The following is a 21,013-nucleotide window of genomic DNA, read 5'->3' on the forward strand; positions in this document are numbered from 1 at the left end:
AAGTACAAAAACTACAGGAATTACGCATGTAACTTACCTTTTTAAGTACGCCACCTACATTTTTTTTCTCATTGTAGCCAGAGATGGATCCAGAAAGGGGGCGCAGGGACACGTACGTTCCCTGAAGAGAAGATGTCTCTTTTTGCACTATTTGGACGAGACGAGACAACAAAATTATTCTTTTATCAATATATTAGACCAGTGGTTCTCAACCTAATTCCTATCACTTCCTCCATTTTATTACATCCTTTTGCCAGTGACCTCCTTATAATTTCTGGTTTGTAATAATCTTGTGTAGATTTTTAATATGCGGAGATCTTGATATCCATCTTTTCTATAATAGTAGTAGAATCCATTTCTTGTATATAGAGGGTAAAGTAACTTCCCTAAAAATGAATGGATTACAACCAAATTTGGTCAGATCATTCATATTACAAATATTGAATCCGATCCATCATACTACTTCAAAATAGGGGCCGTTTGAAAATTTTAAGTTCACAACTCCCTTAATTTTTGGTGATTTGATAAAAAATAAAGAAATTTCTAATCTATATATATAAAAGAGAACGTACAAATCCTTTGTTAGCTCATCACGCTAATACGGCTGAACCAATTTCTTTCATTTTTGGGGGGTTATTAAGATTTGGACCCTAGATGGTTTTTATCATATCACTTTAATTTTCAATTACCAGTGTCTTGAGATAATTGACCATTCAAGTGTCCATAACGTACAAATCCTTTGTTAGCTCATCATAGCTAAATCTAACCGTATTTATATGCAACCCACATGACCGTGTCACTCGGCGGGTTAACATAAATGACAGGCGATATAATGTTAACATTTACTCCAATCTTCTATGGTTTTTATCATATCACTTGAAAGCGAAAAAGAAAAAATTATCTAAGTAACAAAGTTTATTGCGTTCCGGGGTGACCCCAGCGAAGCGGGGTGAACGCTGCTAGTTTTAGTTAAAAGAAACTTGGACAGTTGTTAAAAATGTTATTGAGTATTTTAAATGACTTGATAATGTGCGTCGCGAAGATTGAACAGGACATTGCCACACTAATGAAATCACACCATACTCAGATATCTCGCAGGTTCTGTTATATTCGTATTTTTCTGGTATTCCAATATGGAGTTCTCATTAATTTTATATCGAACCTCTATCATTTAAATTGATTTTTAAACAACTCTGCACCTGTTGAAAATGTTTAGTAGACCTATTTGTTGTTGTATAAAAATAAAAATACGCCTATAAGAACAAAATTCAAAATAATATTTAAAAATATTTTTCGATATTAGATTCTAATTATATTTATCTTTTTCCCTTATCTTCGCAACCACCAGGTTAATAAACCCTTGTTAGACCAATAACCTGCTTTCAATCCATTGTTAATACAAACTAGCTAAAAATCCTCAAATGATATAGCGGGTAATATTTTGTGCCTCGTCCAATTCTTCCATTCTTTTGCTCACGAATGAAGAAATATTAACCCCGTGCCGTATTAGTGATGGATGCAGAAGAGGTTGCGCTCGCCAGAGATGGCACGAGTCAATGAAAACTTGACCTACGACTCACTGACTCACCACTCTCTGTGACCCACTCAGATCCACTACCCACTGTGACCCACTCTGACCCAACACCCACCATAACCCATCGTCATCAACTCTCACCCATGGTCCACTCCTTCCTCTCCACTGACTAAAGCGTTTATACTTTGTAATAAAACAAATGAAATGAAAATGAAATGAAATCTTTAAGTTTTACGTCCCACGGTTATGCCGATTAGGCTAAAGGAGACGGTGATAATGAGAGATGAGTGAAATGGTGGAATGAAGAAAGTGGGAGGAAACGGGAGAACCTCGAGAAAACCCACGAGCACGGTGTTTGTCCACCACAAAGTCCACAAGGCGCGAGCTGGGATCGAACCAGGGACCCCAAGCACCGGAGGTGAACGCTCTACCACTGAGCCACCGCGCCCCCTGCTATGTAATAAAACAAAACTGTGAAATTATCACTTATCAGAGTTTCAATTTCTACGGTCAATTGCTCAAGCACCGCTTTGTTACAATACCAGTGGATCTGTCCTTTACGATATGAGATGGTAAAATGTTTGTCATGGGCCAAATTACGATGAATTTCAATTTAATTGTCATATATAGTTATTTCCTCGTTGAATTACAGATACTTTTCAGTGGAAAATAGGATGAAATTTGAAAGTCCCGAATCAACTTAAAGTAGACCAACGTAAGGGGGAAAAAAGTGTAAAATTTTCGAAAAACGCGTAATTAAGCATACCGTACAAACTTAAAATTTTCATGTAATTAAGCTTATAGCACAAATTTTATATCTATTTGTCTCACAAGTTTATGGCTTAATTACCTTGTGCTCTGAATGCTCCATATAATAAACACAAGCTTCAGCAATTTTATAATAGAAAGCTGTGGATATAAAAGGCGAAGCACTGTTTTTGTTTCTCAATTAATAATTGTTTCTCAATTAATATCGATCGTTTTCGGTTATTTTTACATCCAATATATAGCAAATGCCCTCCCCCATAAAAGAGAAGTTTAAAAAATGTTAGGACATGTTGTATTTATTTTTAACAAAGAGTTAATATACTGAATTTCAGCTCCCTAAGTTGAACTGCTTGTAAGATACTCAATTTTCTGCAAAAATTCGGACCCCCACTCCTGATATGATAACATCCCAGTTGGGGTTGGGGTCTAACTGTATACAAAAGTTATTTCGCTTGACTTTGCAATTTGACCATTATGATCACCCACACATAGTTACATAATTATTCATATATTATAGGTGATGCAAAAATATATTTCTCCAGTAGTTAGCTCTCCTTTAAAAACTCACAGGCTGTGTCTCGAAAGCCAAGTAGTAAGTTCTATTGCCAGTGGCGTATTTAGGGGGGGCTTCCGGGCTTAATCCCCCCCCCCCGAAATCTTATTTACTATAGTAAAGTATATGAAATATCTTGCAGAATTTTCATATTTTCAGGCAAAGCCCCCCAAAAGTTAGCAAAGCCCCCCGAAACAAAATCGTAAATACGCCACTGTCTATTGCTATTATTACAATTACAGATATCAATATCCAAAAGAGCCTGAAGTTCTTTCTTTACTTAGATATCTCAGGTCAAGTAAATAGAAACAAATGAAAAAGGAAGAAAAATGGAGGCCTTGAAAGTAAAATACACAGACAAATTCACCAGTGTTTAGAAGATACTGTCTACAATGCAAGAGTTTCGGTGGGTGGTGGGTCGCAGCTCCCTAAGTTGACCCACTCACAAATCTTGACCCACTGACCCATTCCATCTCTAGCGCTCGCTCCTCAAGGGAAAATATAACCCTTTTTGTGTTCTTTCAACAACATAAGATAGGAATATACATATATTTTGTCAATACATTACACCAATCATCTCCTCTCAGTCTATTGTTAGTACAAACTATCTAATATCCTGAAATGTTACTGCAGATAATATTTTGCGCCCCTTCCGAACTTACCATCCTTTTGTGCAAGAAAGAAGAGATAGGCCCTATATACCTTCTGAGGCCGGAAGTGTAACATCAGTCATTCTATGGCCTATAGAATACGTAGATTCAATACCACATTCACAAAAGCTCTTCATTGACTTCTGTCTTTGGCCAACGAGATCCAGTTTTTGCTTACTAGTCTTATTTCTGCAAAATCCATCTTAATATTATCCTCCTATCTTCCTATTCCGTTTGGGTTTCCAATTAAAATTTTGAAAGCGTTTCTACTTTCTTCCTCTTTTGGGGAAGGTGAAGTAAATAAAAATCGTTGTCATAACTTTACCAGTCGATGGATCAGTTCTTGCCTATGTTGGAGTACGTTATCCTACTGAAACCCACTGTTGCTGTTACTGTTGTTTGTTTTCTGGTTGGTAATATTATGTCAAAGTTGCATAAATAGTGATATAACGCCTCTAAAACTGACTTCCCACTTCCTCGCTATGTCTGTATATGTCCCTTTACAGACGCAAGTGAAGAACGGGAAGACTTACGTAGAGAAAATTACTATAAACAAACATACGAACATAGCATTTTACTATGTAAATGTTGGAGTGAGTTTGTGGCAGATTTGGAGAACTGATAGATGAATTCAAGTCCAAATAATTATTTTTTCTTATAAATACTCACATTACGCCTCATTGCAGGTCTACAGGCCTATGAAGCATTTAATAGGTTTCGCCATTCAGATTAAAGCAAAGCGCCTTAGGTGTCCATCAACCCACTATACGTAGCTCATTTACTGGTTGCCTAGCACAAGGACATCAACCTTTATCAACGCCCTAGTGACATTGTTAATTTTATGGGCTCAAAACAACACCTAAAACTTTGAGTAGGAAAATAAAGTTTTTTTTCTCTCTCTCTTCTATTCTTTTCTTTTTTAAAAAAAATTCAGATAAGAACTGACAAATCTACAGAAAATTTGGAATTGATCAGAGAAAACAAAACGTTTTTAGAGCTTATGGTTTCCGAAATCTCATTGTCGAAAGGAATTGACCACAAACATTTAAACGTAGCATTTTAACATATAGACTAGCTGAATCTGCGCTCTCTACACAGCGCATCATTCGCATATGAACATGAATATCCTTGCCATTCTTCACAACATCTGTACCTGTCCCTTTACAGACAAAAGTAAAAAGATGTCGTGATAAAAATCGTGAAGGATACTATAAAAGGGAGATTTTTTTTTCGATTATTTTTTCAATATCTTGGACCGTTTGCAAGATTTGAGCCTACTTCCGGTTGAAGTTTCTAATTCATGTATGATATGTATTATTTCTTCTTGCATGCAGTATGTAATAAGCAAATACATTAATACACAATTAATTATAATGTCAATTATATATGGAGTTCATTGAGCAAACACTCCAAAAATAAAGATTCATCTTAGACTGGAGAAATGGTTATCCTTCCTTTTTTATTATTATGTGGCCATGAAACAAACGCCTGAGATATCTTGTACAACTTCGCCTTAGGTACATAACCTTTCGCATCCAAACAGGCCATCCGCTATTCTTGGATATTCTTCACATATTCTTCACACCGCAGCATATCGATACAAACACTCGCCTTTAATATCTTCGTATCTTTGTATGTGAAACACGAACATCTTTCTGCGGCTGAAAGGGAAATATATGAAGTATATGCAGTCTTGGAAAGTAACGTAACGCAAGTAACACGTTACTTGTAACGCGTTACTTTTTAAGTAACGTTTCCTAGTAACGCGTTACATTTTTCAAAGTAACTGTAACGGTAACGCGTTACAAATTTTTAGGTAACGTACCTAGTTTGCATTACTTTTTTCGCGTTACATTTCGAATGAGTACTACAATATATGTATATATTTTTTCGGAAACAAATGTTTCTTTCCTATAAATGAATTTCTCAGAATGAAACAATCGAGCATGAACTACTTATGTCAGTGACCGACAGTCACAGACACACAGAGAAACATATAAGTTCGTAGTGCCACTTGCTGTTTTCTGAAGATGAGGACAGCCTTAGGGAAATCACGTGTACTGATTGCAAGCACCTGGAAGATTTTGTCGTAGATTTTGACAGCTCCAAATCAATACATTCTGTGAGTGAACTAGGAGTACAATGATACTGGTAGTCTGTTTTACTTTGATTGGTGTTGTTTTTATAAAGATGGAGAACGAAAATATTTTACCGTTCGAACATTTGAAAGAATACTTTCTTCCTAAGAGCTGAGGATGATGGTGGACAGAATTTAAAGTGTCTGAAGTGCCCCGACGGGAAATATTTATCAACAACTAGGGTGTCATAATTAACGATTTACAGTAAGGGGTTAATATGAATAAACTGTGTTCTGATGAGCAGACCTACTTACTAAAAAATAGTTTGCTTATGATAGTCTATGTAATATTGGAGTTCTTTCAGATCAGTTTGCTTATCCTAGAGTCCCGTTGATTATAGAGTTTGAAACTAGCTTTAAAAAGCATGTATCGATTTTAGAGTTACTGGCAAGTTTAGATTCACTCGCAGTTCATGTGTTCTCATTTTATTGGTTATAGTGTGATGTTTCTCTATATTCTGTATTTTTAATTTTACACAACAACATTGTTATTATTATATAATTAGTTAAGCGGAATAATAATAAGCAACCATTTTTTTCTAACGCATAGGGATGAGCACGAGTTAAGCTAAAACTCGACTCGAATTCCAGTCGAGTTTCGAGTCAAGTCAAAGGTAATATTCTCGAGTCGAGTTTCGAGCCGATTCAGTTTTCCGCGTCGAGTTTCGAGTCCAGTCAGGTTTGATAAATGGCCTGATTACACTGGAAAACGAAAGCCATGAGAAATATAAGCTAAACAGTAATATGGAATACTTTTAGTGTTGCTCACGAGAGGGGACACCGCTCGCATGATTACTACACTTTGCCCATATATCCATGGGCGTCTCTGGCGGGGGACGGGGGGACGCGTCCCCTCCAATATTTTGAAGTACAAAATATTCCATATTTTATTCTAATTTAATTTATTTACTAACGACCGTATTTGGCATATAATATTCAGGCTGTGAAACGATTATGGGGTATGTTTAGTACAAGGGGTCCAGAAGCACGTAAAAAACACAAAATTTACAGGAGAAATGAGTGATGCAAGTACTTAGACGTAACATAACGCAACCAAATCTAACCTACCCTAACATAAACTAACGTAAGCTAACCTGAACTAACCTAAACTCACGTAATATTAGTAGAAATAACCGAAATTCTATCATTTTTTGGAAAATTATGCGGGACTCCTACACTAATATAACATAAACTAAACTAAAGTAACCTAAACTAGCCTAACCTAACTTAAACTAACCAACCCTACCCTAAACTAACCGAATGTGAACAGAAACTACCAAAATTGTAACATTTTTTAGAGAAAAGATCTGGACCCCTTCTGCTAAACATAGGCCACGATTATAACAGAGTTCGGAGTTCTCAGGGGGTCCGTGAAAGTAACAAATGGAATCGAAGATAATACATAGCTTGGGTTAGGTAGTACCATTTAAATAGCTTTTTTATGCCCCCCCCCCCCAAAAAAATTTACATGCCAGAGACGCAAGTGCATATATCATTATCTTGAAATCAATAGAAATACTCTAAATTCCATGCCAAAAAGAGGGCGTATCCTCTAATGGCAGGGAGTAGGAAATTATTTTCTCTACAAGATAAAACTAAATTGATGAATAAAGATTTCAATAGGTTACCCTATTCCTGCATCCTTAAAAAAATAAGAAAGGCGTTTTAATTGCTATTGTAGCATTTTAATAGATAGATAATTCACTCTAAAACCCCTACTGTCTTTAAGTATTTATAAGAAAAATTTGCCCATATATCAAGCATGTTATTATAATATTCTTCCAATACATACAGTATATACCTACTGTATTAACTTGTTTGTAATTTTCTATTGGTTTTGAAACATAGTTTCTCTTTTGCGCAATTTCCATTTTTCTCATACGTTACTTTGTACTCATTTTTTAAAGTTAATATTTATTTTTTGTAGTAAGATAATAAAGCAAAAATCATGCCCGCACAATCCCAACATTGTTCACATCATAAGTGAGGAGTAAAAGTGACGTCAATAGAAGTCGCCAATAAGAAAGCCACATTTTCTCGCCATAGCAGACGTTCGAAATTAATCGGAGCCGCTTTGATAGGGAGTGACAACACTCGTTTGTGAATGTGATATGATAAGAGAAAGTGAAAAATACAAATGTTTGTGTGTGGTGTTGCGAATGGAAAAACAACAGACGACTTATGTTAGTGGTGTTTTCACTTTCAAGGCACAGTTTCATTGTTGTTATTGATTTATTCTTGTGAATTAATATCGACATGTATTATTGTAGAACTGGGAGTAAATCTTGGAGATAGCACATCATGCACACTGTTTACAAATCATTGGTTTCTAAAATAGGGTAAGCAATAAATAGTAATAATAATAATAAAATACATTTACCATTATGTATAGATGCATTCAATCGTGTAATAGAATATGTTTGATTAAATTTTTTTGAAGGACACGCAAAGCAAATCTAAAAAATAGAGCCAATATGAGACCCCAAACAGTTTTATTGCGCCTAATTTATAGCAGAGCAGCTATTACTATTTTGAAATGATTGAATCTTATCAAATGCTAACATAATTTATTGTAGATTTTGTTTTGAAGTGATATGTAGTGGAATTAAATAATTAGCCTTGTACTTAAATAATTTCGTACAGGTTTACTTTTGGCGCACCACTAGAAAGAATGGTCAATGTTCCGTTAAGGGGGTCCAGTGTTTTTGACACCGCTTCTTTCTATTGATTTTCGTTTGATTACATAATATAATGGTATATTAGGTTAGGTTAGCTTAAGGGGGTCAAGTGTAGTTTTGGACCCCCTTAACGGAACGTGGACCAATGTTGAAAAATTATAGATCTTTCACTAATTTCCTTCTTACTGTCCTCTAAAAGGTTTCCATTGGGCGACATGAAAATATCTCACGCGGCATTGATAAAATTCAAGGGAGCCACCAGAACTAATTGTTAAAAAATTACGATTCTTTTACGATTTGCGTATAAATACGGCTTCCGGATATGTAGGATAAAAACTACAGTGCAAAAAACACAAAGCAACCTGTGCGGGTGGCCACTGAAAAGACCGAATGCTATCTAACCCAGTCAGAACAGGGTGAAGCTGAGTCTGCGTCGGAAGGAAGCAGGCGCGTCAGAGATAGTAAGTATTTGCGCAAGCGAGGCTAGTGGAAAGAAGTAGGTTTTGACAATGATACTTGTCATTGTTTCATACTAGTAACGGTCCACTTGTAAACATAAAATATAGCTTCTGTACACTGTGCAAAAATATGTCGCCCGTGGAAAATAGCGTCTAATAGAGCTATGTTTCATATGCTTTTACTTATTTTATTTGTTGTAAAGCAATTGTAATGATTTTACACTAGTAACCCTACACTTGCAAACCTAAAATATAGCGGTATTACTTTGTATTTAATTCTCTCACCTACAGAAATATATTCCTTATGTACATCTTTTCATGCAAAGTATTGTATTTTACCTGTAAATCTTCTAAAATGTGGTGCGCCGAAACTACACCTACACCAGTAATTTTTCATATGGATAAAATTATTATAGTAAGAGACAGCATATTATAATCAATTATGCGAGTAATAGCATACAGCAATAATATTGTTACTCAGAAAATTCATGAAAATGAAATGCATCTGGTGAAACTTTTTAAGAACACGGTATATAGTGGGACACAATTTGATTTGTTACTAAATTGCCTTGCAAAGGAGATGTGCTTAGCTGTAGAACTATTTATTACACAAATATAGCAAGTAGGGCTCCCAGATTTCAGACTAAAAGAACTGGAACACTCTATGGGTAACAGAGTATATTATGCCTATTATTTGAGTTTCGATGTGTAAGAGTTATCTCTTAAATAACGCACAAATGATTAGATAAAAACTGGGACATTTCGAGTTCTTAACAATTTTACGGCAAAAGATTATGTAAATCGGAACCTTTATAGACCTATATCGCCGCAGTAAATGTTCAGGACGTAGCAGATACTTCCTCTTTGCTTTAGTCGTACCGTATCAAGACTGCTGTTCCTCAACCTGTTCTTTACACAGATATGAAAAATATGGATAAAATATCGTGAATTAAAGAATCGAACGTCTTTGTATATATTTAGCAAAATCTAAAACACAGTTAATAAAACAAGGCAACATAATTAAGATGAAATATTGACACCGTGTAGCTTATTTTTCTTAGCTAAATGGCGAAAATGACCAGGGTGGAAAAAATCATTTGTTTATTTTTTTATTTAATCGATTTTTTTATTTAAATCAAAGCTTTCTTCTCGTATACAAGTCGCGAACTGAAGAGAAAACATTAAAACTTAGTATTAAATGTTAATTATCCCATTTAAGTGAAAGTATTGGGGTTTCATTTTGAATTAATCCCCAATCGTTAACCTATTTCAATCCCAAACAATGTTTCTGCAGCATTAAGGAAAAAACGTACAGCAACGTTTATCAACGTGACATTTTTCTTTTCACGAAAGTTCCTGATATTTGGTAAGGGCATATTTTTAAAAAATCGGAACTAGATAACGGCACGAAATACATATAAAGGACAAATTTTGCCTAAAATTAACTAACTCATCCTATGGCCTGTGGAACCCGGAGGTTCAATGCCGTGATTACAAAAGCTCTCCATTGACTTTTATCCCTAGCCAACTGGGTCCAGTTTCTACTTTGTATTCCTATTTCTGCAAGATACATCTTAATATTGTTCTCCCATCTGCACCTAGGTCTTCCTAATGGTCATTTTCCGATTGGTCTTCCAGTTAAGACTGAAAGCGTTCCTACTTTCTTCCATCCTGGCTACATGACCTGCCCACCTGAGTCTCCTAGACTTGATGACCCTAACAATTTTTGATAAACCGTATAAATTATGTAGTTCCTCGTTATGAAGTTTCCGCCATTCCCCATTCCCGTTCCTCTTGAGTCCGAATATTCCTCTCAGGATCTTGCTTTCAGTCAATGCTCTTCCTTCATAGTAAGCGACCATGTTTCTCAACCATACAGAACAACAGGCATGATTATCGTTTTATATATTTTAAGCTTCAAATTCCTCGACAGAATTCGAGACGACAAGAGATTTTGAACTGAATAATAACACGAATTCCCTGCTTTTAGTCGACATTTAACTTCTTAATGAATATTGTTTTCGTCTGTTAATATTGATCTTAGATATTTAAAAGTATCCACTTTATCGAAAGTGTTATTCGATATTTTAACATCCAAAATTTGCCGTATTACGATCCCGAGGAACTTAACTATGTATTTAGTACATAAATTTCGCCTGAAGTTTCAAAATCTATTTTGTTTGTTTGTTTGTTTGTTTGTTTGTTTGTTTCGGAGAGGGGATCGGGCTCCTCTAAATACGCCTCTATTATCTGGAAACAAACAAATGGACGTGGACTCAAAATAATTTTCTTCTTAAATGTCCATGGTGATCTCTCCGTTGAAATAGTTAACGATTTAAAAATCCTATGTTACGAAGAGAAGAAAGCAGGATTCACCCGTTACTCATTTAAAACGGGATTTTCCCTAATTATCCTCTGCATGATGCTTGTTTTCATACTGTGCTTACATACATTTGAGTCTCATTGTATTATGATTATTGTCTTCCATAATCGAAATAACAGAGCAGAAACGGGATTTTACTTATTTTCAATTTAAATTAATTTATTTCGGAATTTGATTTAAATCAACAATTTTTATTTTTAAAAATCAAGTGATTCAAATCTGGATTAAAATCGTGATTTGAATCTGATTGTTTTAGATCAATCCACCCTGAAAATGACTTGAGTTTAACATGCCAAACTCAGCAATATTATTTTGAATACCACTTCTGCTCTCGTTCTCTGTTGCACCAAGCCCGTATATACGGTGAATTCACTGAATTTATTTATTTGTTTATTCATAACTAACGTTCACTAAAATCTAGGACGAAATCATGATATGTCGGTCTACTAATAATCCTAGAACTTATATGCACCGAAAAGATCACAAAAATTATATAATATAAACGGAAACTTGTATGTAATATTCTTACCTTGCGTATTCAGTTAGGTAAATTGTTTATATATATATAATTTCAGCATCCTCTGACGCTATTAATTGGCTACTGAAAGTGACAACATTATATTTAATATGTATTCTGTACAGTGGTAGGCAGAACTTCATCAAGGGGGTGGGTTTAAACATTCAATCTTATATCCTTTAACAACAACCGTGATTTTCGAGTATATATATATAGCATAGTAAATACTAGGTCTAATTTTCCATAATATTCGAGAGAGTTTTAAAAGACCAAACTCCTCTCACGTGCGTACGCCACTGATCCTACGAGGGTTGCTATATATATTTCTGGCCTAGGCAACACTAAGTGTTGCCAGGTGCAATCTGACATTTCCATTGGAAAGTTTGACATTTTGTAGCATAAATGTACTCAGAACTTTTTGACTTACGACAATTTTTTTTTCTTTTACAGGTACTTGAAGAAATCAACTTGGCAAAAAAATGGAATTAACTCGTGAACATTTTCGTGCGATCATTTTTCACAACTTTCGACGTGGATTATCACGACAAGAGTGCATCGATGAACTTAAATCTTTGTATGGCGACGAAGCACCATCCTATAGCACTGTGAAAAACTGGTACAACGAATTCAATCGTGGCCGACGCTCGCTCAAAGACGAATTCCGTGAAGGTCGTCCAAAAACAGCCGTTGTGCCAGAAAACATCGATGCCGTACGTGAACTGATAATGCAAGACCGTCATGTGACTTACCGTGAGATAGAGGCATGCCTAGGCATTTCTTCCACCAGCATACATTCGATATTGCATGAACACCTGGCCGTAAAAAAGGTTTGTTCTCGTTGGATCCCGCACAATTTGACAATCGCTCAAAAGAAAGCTCGTGTGGATTGGTGTAAAGAAATGCTGAAAAAATACGATCGCGGTGCTTCAAAAGACGTTTATAAGATCGTCACAGGTGACGAATCATGGATCTATGCGTATGAGCCCGAAACAAAACAGCAATCGACCGTGTGGGTCTTCCAAGACGAGCCAAATCCAACGAAAGTTGTTCGTGGAAGAAGCACTTCGAAGCAAATGGTCGCCTGTTTCTTCGGCATAACTGGTCATGTGGCGACTGTTCCGCTTGAGCAACGTAGGACGGTCAATTCTGAGTGGTACACCACCATTTGTTTGCCTGAAGTCTTCGGAGAAATTCGAAAAATGAACAAGAGAAGACGAATCATTGTGCACCATGACAATGCGAGCTCTCACACATCGGCTCAAACCAGCGCATTTTTGACCGGCCAAAACGTCGAAGTGATGGGTCATCCGCCGTACAGCCCTGACTTGGCACCCAATGACTTCTTTTTATTCCCACACATCAAGAAAAAAATGCGTGGTCAACGATTTTCGTCGCCAGAAAATGCTGTTGAAGCATTCAAAAACCATGTTTTGGAGGTGTCTCAATCGGAGTGGAAAAAGTGCTTCGAAAATTGGTTTGAGCGCATGCAAAAGTGTATAAATCTTGATGGAGAATATTTTGAAAAACAATAAAACCATTTTCGTTGATAAATATTCGTATTTTCATTATTAGGCCAGAAATATATATAGCAGCCCTCGTATAGCATCGATAAGTAAATACAAGTCTTGTAGTTTGGTTTGACAGTTGATACTATTTCACTCTGTTTTATATACATGATTGAAAGCCTAATGGGCTTCTTTGCTTTATAGTAGTGACTAGCGAAAACGGGTATTCTACATTTCTACATTTGTCTTTCCAATAACTTCAGAACAAGTTAAACCATTGCACCAAAAGTGCAATATACTGTCATTAAGTGATTTGATGTTCATATGAGTGACTTATCTGTTCAAGGAAACTCATATAGACGCACTAAAATCAAGTAATTATTATACTTAATACGATTAAACTGTATTGAAAAATGTGTCAGTTACTTTCTTTAAATAAATGTAAGTGCAGTTTCCAGCAGGGTTGGCTGGTTTAAACCAGTTGTTTTTTTTGAACCAGCCAAAACAAAAAAAAAAAAAAAAAAAAAACAACTGGTTTAAACCAAAAAACGAAAAATGTTCGTAAAAGTGTGTGTTCGTAAAATCTTGATGAGCACACATTTGTGGGTTATCGCGTGTCACTTCCGCATATTATTCGTATTATATTCAGACCTAAATTCCCCATTCATTACTCAGAGAATATACTACAAACAGATATTAAAAATGAATAGAAACTGTTTAAAAGAAAACTTTTTAAAATTAGTTTATGAATGTTTCTTTTGTGATTTTTTTATAGTTTATTATGATTGTTATGCAGTTGTAATCAAAGAAAAATTCTAAATATTGTTTCGTTTTAATAATGTTTACTATTGATAAAAATCATCGAAATACCTATTTTCTTTTTTTTTGGGGGGGGGGGGAGCATTTACTGAAATCAGAAGTATCTTTGGTATCTATTTATGTATAAATGGGTCAGAGCCAAAGTGGGCTCAAATAACTTTTACTTTATTTACTTTTCTTAGTGATATGCAAATTAAGTCGTCGTATTTCTTTAACTTGGACTAGCAAAAGTCGTAGTGAACTAACTTGGACTTGATTAGTTCTTCTATACTTTGAAGTGTTTTGAAATTGTCCATCTGTAATTATGTATAATGGTTTCACGTGTGCAACTGTTTATCTTTTTGTCCTTCTCAAATGACTCTTGACAATTAGACAATTATACAGTGTGTTTCAAAACAACACCGAAACGTTTGGGAAGTAATTCCTGACACCAAGATAAAAAGTATAGACCAACTTGGGTGCGGAAATGCTTCCTTTCGGATAGGCTGCCGAAAACATGAAAAATTAAACTTTAGAGATCCATAGTTTCAAAACTATAGATCGTACAGTAGTCGGTTCAAGACTTCACTTAGGAACTAGTATTAGTTCTATCCAAATATCCAACTTCCAGAATCCTAAGGTACTCACGCAACAATTTTTATGGAGGGAGTTTGGTTACTGGCATTTAATCTGTAGTACTCACCAACTACCTCTAGAAAAATAGTTGCGAAAGTACCGCAGGATTCTGAAAGTCGGATCACTAGTTTGACCCGACTACTGTAGGTCCCATAGTATTGGAGCTATGGACCTCAAAAATTTAGTTTGTCATGTTTTCGGCAGCCTATAACTCCGAAAGGAAACATTTATACACCCAGGATGGTCTATACTTTTTGTCTTGGTGTCAGGAATCATCTCTCAAACGTTGTCGGTGTTGTTATGAAACACCCTGTATTATAAGTATGTAAAGATTAATACAACGTCTCAGTAGTCCTTTGAGAGTGAGTCGGCAGACATATCGCATTTGTGGCTAATTAGTCGCGGTTTCGAGTTCAAATGGAGGACAATTTGTTTCGGATGTAAGTCAAGAAACGGTTTGGACTCCGCTTTAAGCTTATGTGACCCCTTCCAACATAACCCGGCTGTTGCATAATAGCAGCAAGGTGAAACAAACTTATTTCTGTACATATGTGATATAAATACATAGAGCAAATTATTTAAACCAAAAATACCGTTTTTTTTTTTTCTTCAATAAAAACCCTGGTTTCCAGTACTGTATAGAGAATTACGTTCTTTGTGTAGCAATGAAAGCTATATCCAAATCGCTCCGAATTTGGGTCCATGACATTTGGGCGCAAAACCTTTTATCCAAATAGGTTTACCTATCTGCATATGTTATAATGTATTTCATAACTAGAACCCAAATGTTTAAGTACTGGAAATTCCGAAAAACTTCCGCAAATAATTTTTTCAAAAACTAAAAATAACATTCTGAACACAGTGAAGTTTTTACATATCATGCACAACTTGTCTGTACCAGTTGAAAAGAAATGGGAAGAAACCGTAGCAAACTATTGACTGTCCGGTCTCCGTACTATGTGGCTTAGTTTTAAAAGTATATTTCCTTTTAATAATATAAGACATATGTAATAAAGACATGTAATTTGTGTAAAAAAGAAAAAAAGTACGGTTTTCGTTAATGTTTAGTTATTTTAAAGATATGACTATATATTCATACTGCACTGTGCACTTGATTTTTTGAGTCGGACATTATTAAATTTACCATAAAATGTGTACAATACTGTACATATTTTCATTTTCTCTAGTAAATTATACCAATATAATAAGTACCGAGAGATCAGAAGAAACGAATAAGAGCTGTTTTTGGAATGAAAATGGTAGTTTTAATGATATGGCTGATTCAGGTATTTATTGAATGCTTTTTTGTTATTTGATTTGCCCATTAGGCCGGATAGTTAATACTCTATTGTATTAATAAAAAGTTATTTCAGATTTCATAAAAATAGGCACTAACTATACATTGAAATAGGAAGAATAGGCCAAATAAAATTTACTGTAGGCAGTCTGTGACACCCCAAAATAAATTTTCTCTTTTATAATATATCTAACGTAAAGGAACGATACGATTGGGCGGCAAATGAAGAACAGCATTATTTCCAATAAGGATATGGAATCTGTATGATAGTATGACAGAGTTCTCAATGGCCAGTTAAGAACGAACAACCACGCCGAAGCAGTTCATCGTGGACTGCTTTGCGTCCAAATGGCCGCGCTCAAACGTCCTGCTCCGCCGAAGTTATTACCAAAATAATATTGAAGGTGAATGAGTGTGTAGCCTTTTTTGTAACTATACCAAGAAGATATATTTGTATTTTACAGTTACTAATATATCCTGTACAACTCACTTGACACTTCATAAGGGAATGGTGATTAATTTCAAATATCAAAAACAACAACCCTTTCTATGATTTACAGATCATAGGATTACTGAAGGGCACACACTTTAGCCAAACACTCTTCTCTTTGTTCTATTTGGAATTTCTCTTATCTTTGGGCCTACACTTTAACTTCAACAACCTATGACGTAGTAGGCGCGGGTTCGATTTCCAGTGGAAGCTTATGTGATGCGGACCCCCTGTTAAGCTATATTTCCAAGTCTCGTATAATCTCAGTGCTGAAAGGGGCGCTAAACAAAAATCCAGTCTGATTCAACAATCCAATTAGAATTTCTCCTGAACTCGAAGCAGATATCTTGTACCAAACAATTCGCTGCTAATCTCAGTGTGGATACGTCTTATTAAAAAAATCCTACATTGAATATACTCGTACTAAACAATAACTATATCGTCTGACGTCAAGCTGTTTCACGGATTCTATCTTGGCAGCTCCTTTGTGCCAAGTATGTGTGTACTTCCTGTATCACTTACAGCCATTTTATTAATTATCAATTATGCTTACCTGAACGTTTGCGTAATATATCATCCTGAAGTAAAGAGATTCTTTGAAAAGTACTCACCCCAAAAGCACTCAGGGGAAATACTTTTTAATGAATATTGAAGATACATTCTACAAAATGAAATAGCTTTTATTGTATAGTTGGATTGTTTCATTCAGTGCAGGAAAAGGAAAGAAAAACAAATCAAAATTAGTTACTAGAAGACTTTTCTACCCCATGCATCTTTTTCATTATACTTTCAAAATCTCAAACCAATAAAAATCATACCTAAATAAAATTGTCTTTCTTTATTTGCTGAGACACAGAAAATAAAGCTCTAAACCCCGCAGAAAAGAACTTTTTGTATACTGGATTATCAGAATGAACCTCAGGCATGCCCAGAGAGCAGCACATTTATGTAATTGGGAACACAAATTTGAATCAGACGATTTTTGCGTGTTTATTGTGTCACCACTGTTAATGGTGCAAGAGGGGGTGGGGGAGTCGTGGTTTTAACCCTTCATAGAGCAAGATGTATGGGAAAAACAAACACTCACTATATTAAGATACCTATATATACAAAATTTACCGTGTCCTGAAAAGATATATGGAGTGCGGAACCTTCGTCCCTTGAAGAAAGTTTACGTACGCCACTGACCACCGTTATTTCTAATACTTATAACAACAATTACCACCAATTAACCAAAGGATATTGTACCGAGCTAAATGAAAATAAATTAGTGATTATACACGCCTATCTTCTTCTTCTTCTTCTTATTATTATTATTATTATTATTATTATTATTATTATTATTATTATTATTATTATTATTATTATTATTATTATTATTATTTTAAGCTTCTTGCTGCGTCAGGTAGAGTCATGCTTTTGAGATCTTGACCAGTAATTTTCAAATTCATCTGAATACAAAGTTCTGACAACACAAGCCTGTTTCTGTCATCTGAACAACACATGTCTGTTTCTGTCATCTGACTATTACACACTTTCCAACATGTGCATTACTGACTAGTATAGCGAGAAAATTCTGCATTATTTTGAATGGCTTTAATGGATCTGCTTTTTCGAAAAACGCATTCCATAATCTACAACAAGTATTATTGTCCTTCCTATGAAATGTTGATATTAAGTTTATTTCCATCGAAACTAATTTTAAGAGCCATCCCTACCTTTTTCAAATAAACAAATAATAACATTGTTGGTGCCACACGATAATACAGGCACAACAATGGGAAGAATTTAAATGTACTTTTTTGTCACAATAAAAAATACAATAAGTACACCTTATAAGTACAACATATAAGGTGTTAGTGTCTTCATTTTTGCATTATACGCATTTATATATGATGAAAGAAATTACATGATATATCTGTGTGTTATCCTTAATTTAATAGGACTATATTTCGGTTCCCAATTTCTGCTGGAACCTTTGTCAAGTTCACTTCTCTTTTGTTGAAAAACCTGGCTCGTTTATCTACATTTTGGGTTTTTATCCATCATTATTTTTTCCCCGAAATTTCGTCTGCTGGTGCAATATTCTCGTATTAATTTGTTTTCATGAGTCTATCACGTATAGTAAATTCAAATAAAATCCTAAAATGAAAGAAATAGTCTTAATGAATAGTTAAACCTGTAAATTTAATTCATTGACACCTCTGGTGCTTGGAGTCCCGGGTTCGATCTCAGCCCCCGCCAAGTGAACTTTGTGGTGGACAAACACCGTGTGCGTGGGTTTTCTCGGGGTTCTCCCGTTTCCTTCCACTTTCTTTATTCCACCATTTCATTCATTACTCATCATCACCGTCTCCTTTAGCCTAACCGGCATAACCGTGCGACGTAAAACTTAAAGATTTCATTTCATTTTTTAATTCATTGGCCCGTACACCCATAGAATATATTTCGAAGCCGAAAATCTGGCAACCCTGTATGTACAGGAAGTATATGGATATATATTCTTGATTTGTACTTTTATTCATCTTCAACGGAAAAGAAATGTATACGTGTCATTTTTCATCAGAACAAAGAGCAGAAGTTTTAATCTGGACAGAGAGCCTATCTAGGAGCTTAGATAGGCAAATGGACTTCTTCATTAACAATAACAATGTTTAATATTCAAATAAGACTCTTTATTAACTCAGTATGTCACATTAAATTTATGGTTAAAACAAAATTAAAAGTAATATTTGGTTTAATCATTTTGTAAGCCGATCACGCCTGAGAACCCAGAAGTACAAAAAAGTAGCAGTGTCACGTGTATATCATGTGAAGAAGTTTGGTTTCTGTGATTGTTGGGCGTCATATTTTCTCAGTTAGTTAATATGGGAACTGGAAGTCGTAGCAGATTTCTATCGCTTCTGGTACTGTATTAGTAGAGAGATTAGAATGGGGATGGAATTTATTCTTGGGGTGCTTAATCGATTGCAGAAAGCCGGTTCTTACTGTCTATTACCGTCAGTTAACATTAGAACCGGAAGTGGTTGGTTCTGCCACTTCCTGCTTGAATAGTGAGAGAAGATGAGACCTATTCTTACAACGCTAAAACGATTTCAAGAAACAATTTCTCGCTATCTCTTCTAGTTTTTGCATTATGTAGATTAGTATTGAAACCAGATTTTCTACTGGATTTCTATCATTTCCGATTGAAATGTGTTCTTAAGACCTTTAATTGATTGCAGGAATCCACTTCTCGACATAAAACCGGAAATGGTTAATTTCTACCACTTCCGGTTTGAATATCACCTCCATCAATGATCTCATTTCCAAACTTTTGACTCCCTATATCTTGGTCTGAATTGATGGTGATCCATCAAGAGTTCTGAAGATTTTTGTCTCCCGCACGGACATACGGACAGAGTAGATATATAAAGGAGTTCTAGCAACACAAACAATTGAAGAAAGGCTTCCATTAGTCCAGTAAACCGACGAAAGAAAAAAATTAATCCAAAAGTCATTTTTTTAGTGCTACATTTGAAATGAGTTGGTTAAGTTATTTATTACATAACGTAATGTTCCGTCATAATTCCCCAGCAGAGTAAAGGAATATGTAATAATCTAAATTCAATGTGTAATTATTTAAATACAAATAACGTTATTTGAGGTAGATTTAAGATTATAACAGCAACAGCATTTTCAGAAAGTACCTGTCAGAAGTGAGCAAATTTACATAAAACAAAAGAAAAAGCTTCTTAAGTCTTCCCCAGTAAAAAGTTTTTAAAAAAGAAAAGAGTTCAAGTCCAGGAATTTACATTATTGTGTTATTTATTTATTTATTATTTTTTTTTTTTTTTCGTGCACACGGAATAATGCACTGAAAAAATTCTAAGAAGTGAGGTGAGCATCTGCGGAAGAAGGTGTCAGGAAACACTGAAACAGTACAGTTAATAATACATTACATAGTAGACAGAGTACATAAAAGGAGTACCTTACGTTTACAAATTATTATAAACATGCGTCAATTCACATATTCAAATGAATATTCTAATGCTTTTGCCGAGAGTAGAACTTATATTTCCTACTTTCCATTTTCTTTACAGGTGATTGATCATTTCAACTTTCTTTGGGGAAACAAGTGTCCTTTAGCACCAACATCACAATGGAACAATCAGTGAAGAGGAAGAAGATTGTGGTCTTTTCCTTGGGTTTTCTATTTGTAATCTTGGGAGGTTTATTAGGGTACTTCTGGCCTACGTTGTTCGAAGACATACTGAAAAAGGTAAGTGAATTAGAGTTGTTGTAGTTATTTTTGTGTCAATTTTTTCCTTGTAATGGTGTATTTAGTGTATGGTTCTTCGTAATAGTTTAAAACAAAAATTACTATTAGGTGCCATTTCATATCAAGGCTCGAGGTAGAGCGATAGCTTGAAAGAAGGATTTTCAGGTGTCAGAATCTAAAGTGAGGTGATAGTACAGGCTGATAATTTTTTCACTACTAAGGCTGACCAACAAGTTAGGAGACCTTGTGCTGCCTTTTCTAGATTTAGAACTGGAAGGAATCGCACAAGCGTTTTTTGAACATGGTTGCGCGCTAGTAACATCATTTCCATTCAAATATTTATGTTAA

The 21,013-nt window shown here is 35.1% G+C and overlaps 1 protein-coding gene across 3 annotated transcripts in view; it reads left to right on the plus strand.

Annotated features, from left to right (window-relative positions):
- LOC145686127 (protein croquemort-like) overlaps positions 1–21,013 on the plus strand; it is a 100,497-nt gene that overhangs the window by 42,457 nt on the left and 37,027 nt on the right. For 2 of the 3 annotated variants that reach the window (XM_081759103.1, XM_081759104.1), the window contains exon 2: positions 20,487–20,665. In XM_081759103.1, coding sequence (XP_081615229.1) covers positions 20,546–20,665 — 120 coding nt within the window. In that variant the 5' untranslated portion in view covers positions 20,487–20,545. Of the gene's footprint in view, positions 1–7,666; positions 7,982–20,486; positions 20,666–21,013 lie in introns of those variants that run through there. The other variant, XM_081759102.1, reaches the window with a different exon arrangement.

This window comes from Thermobia domestica, chromosome 5, assembly GCF_964235325.1.
Source record: "Thermobia domestica chromosome 5, izTheDome1.hap1.1, whole genome shotgun sequence".
Taxonomy (NCBI): domain Eukaryota; kingdom Metazoa; phylum Arthropoda; class Insecta; order Zygentoma; family Lepismatidae; genus Thermobia; species Thermobia domestica.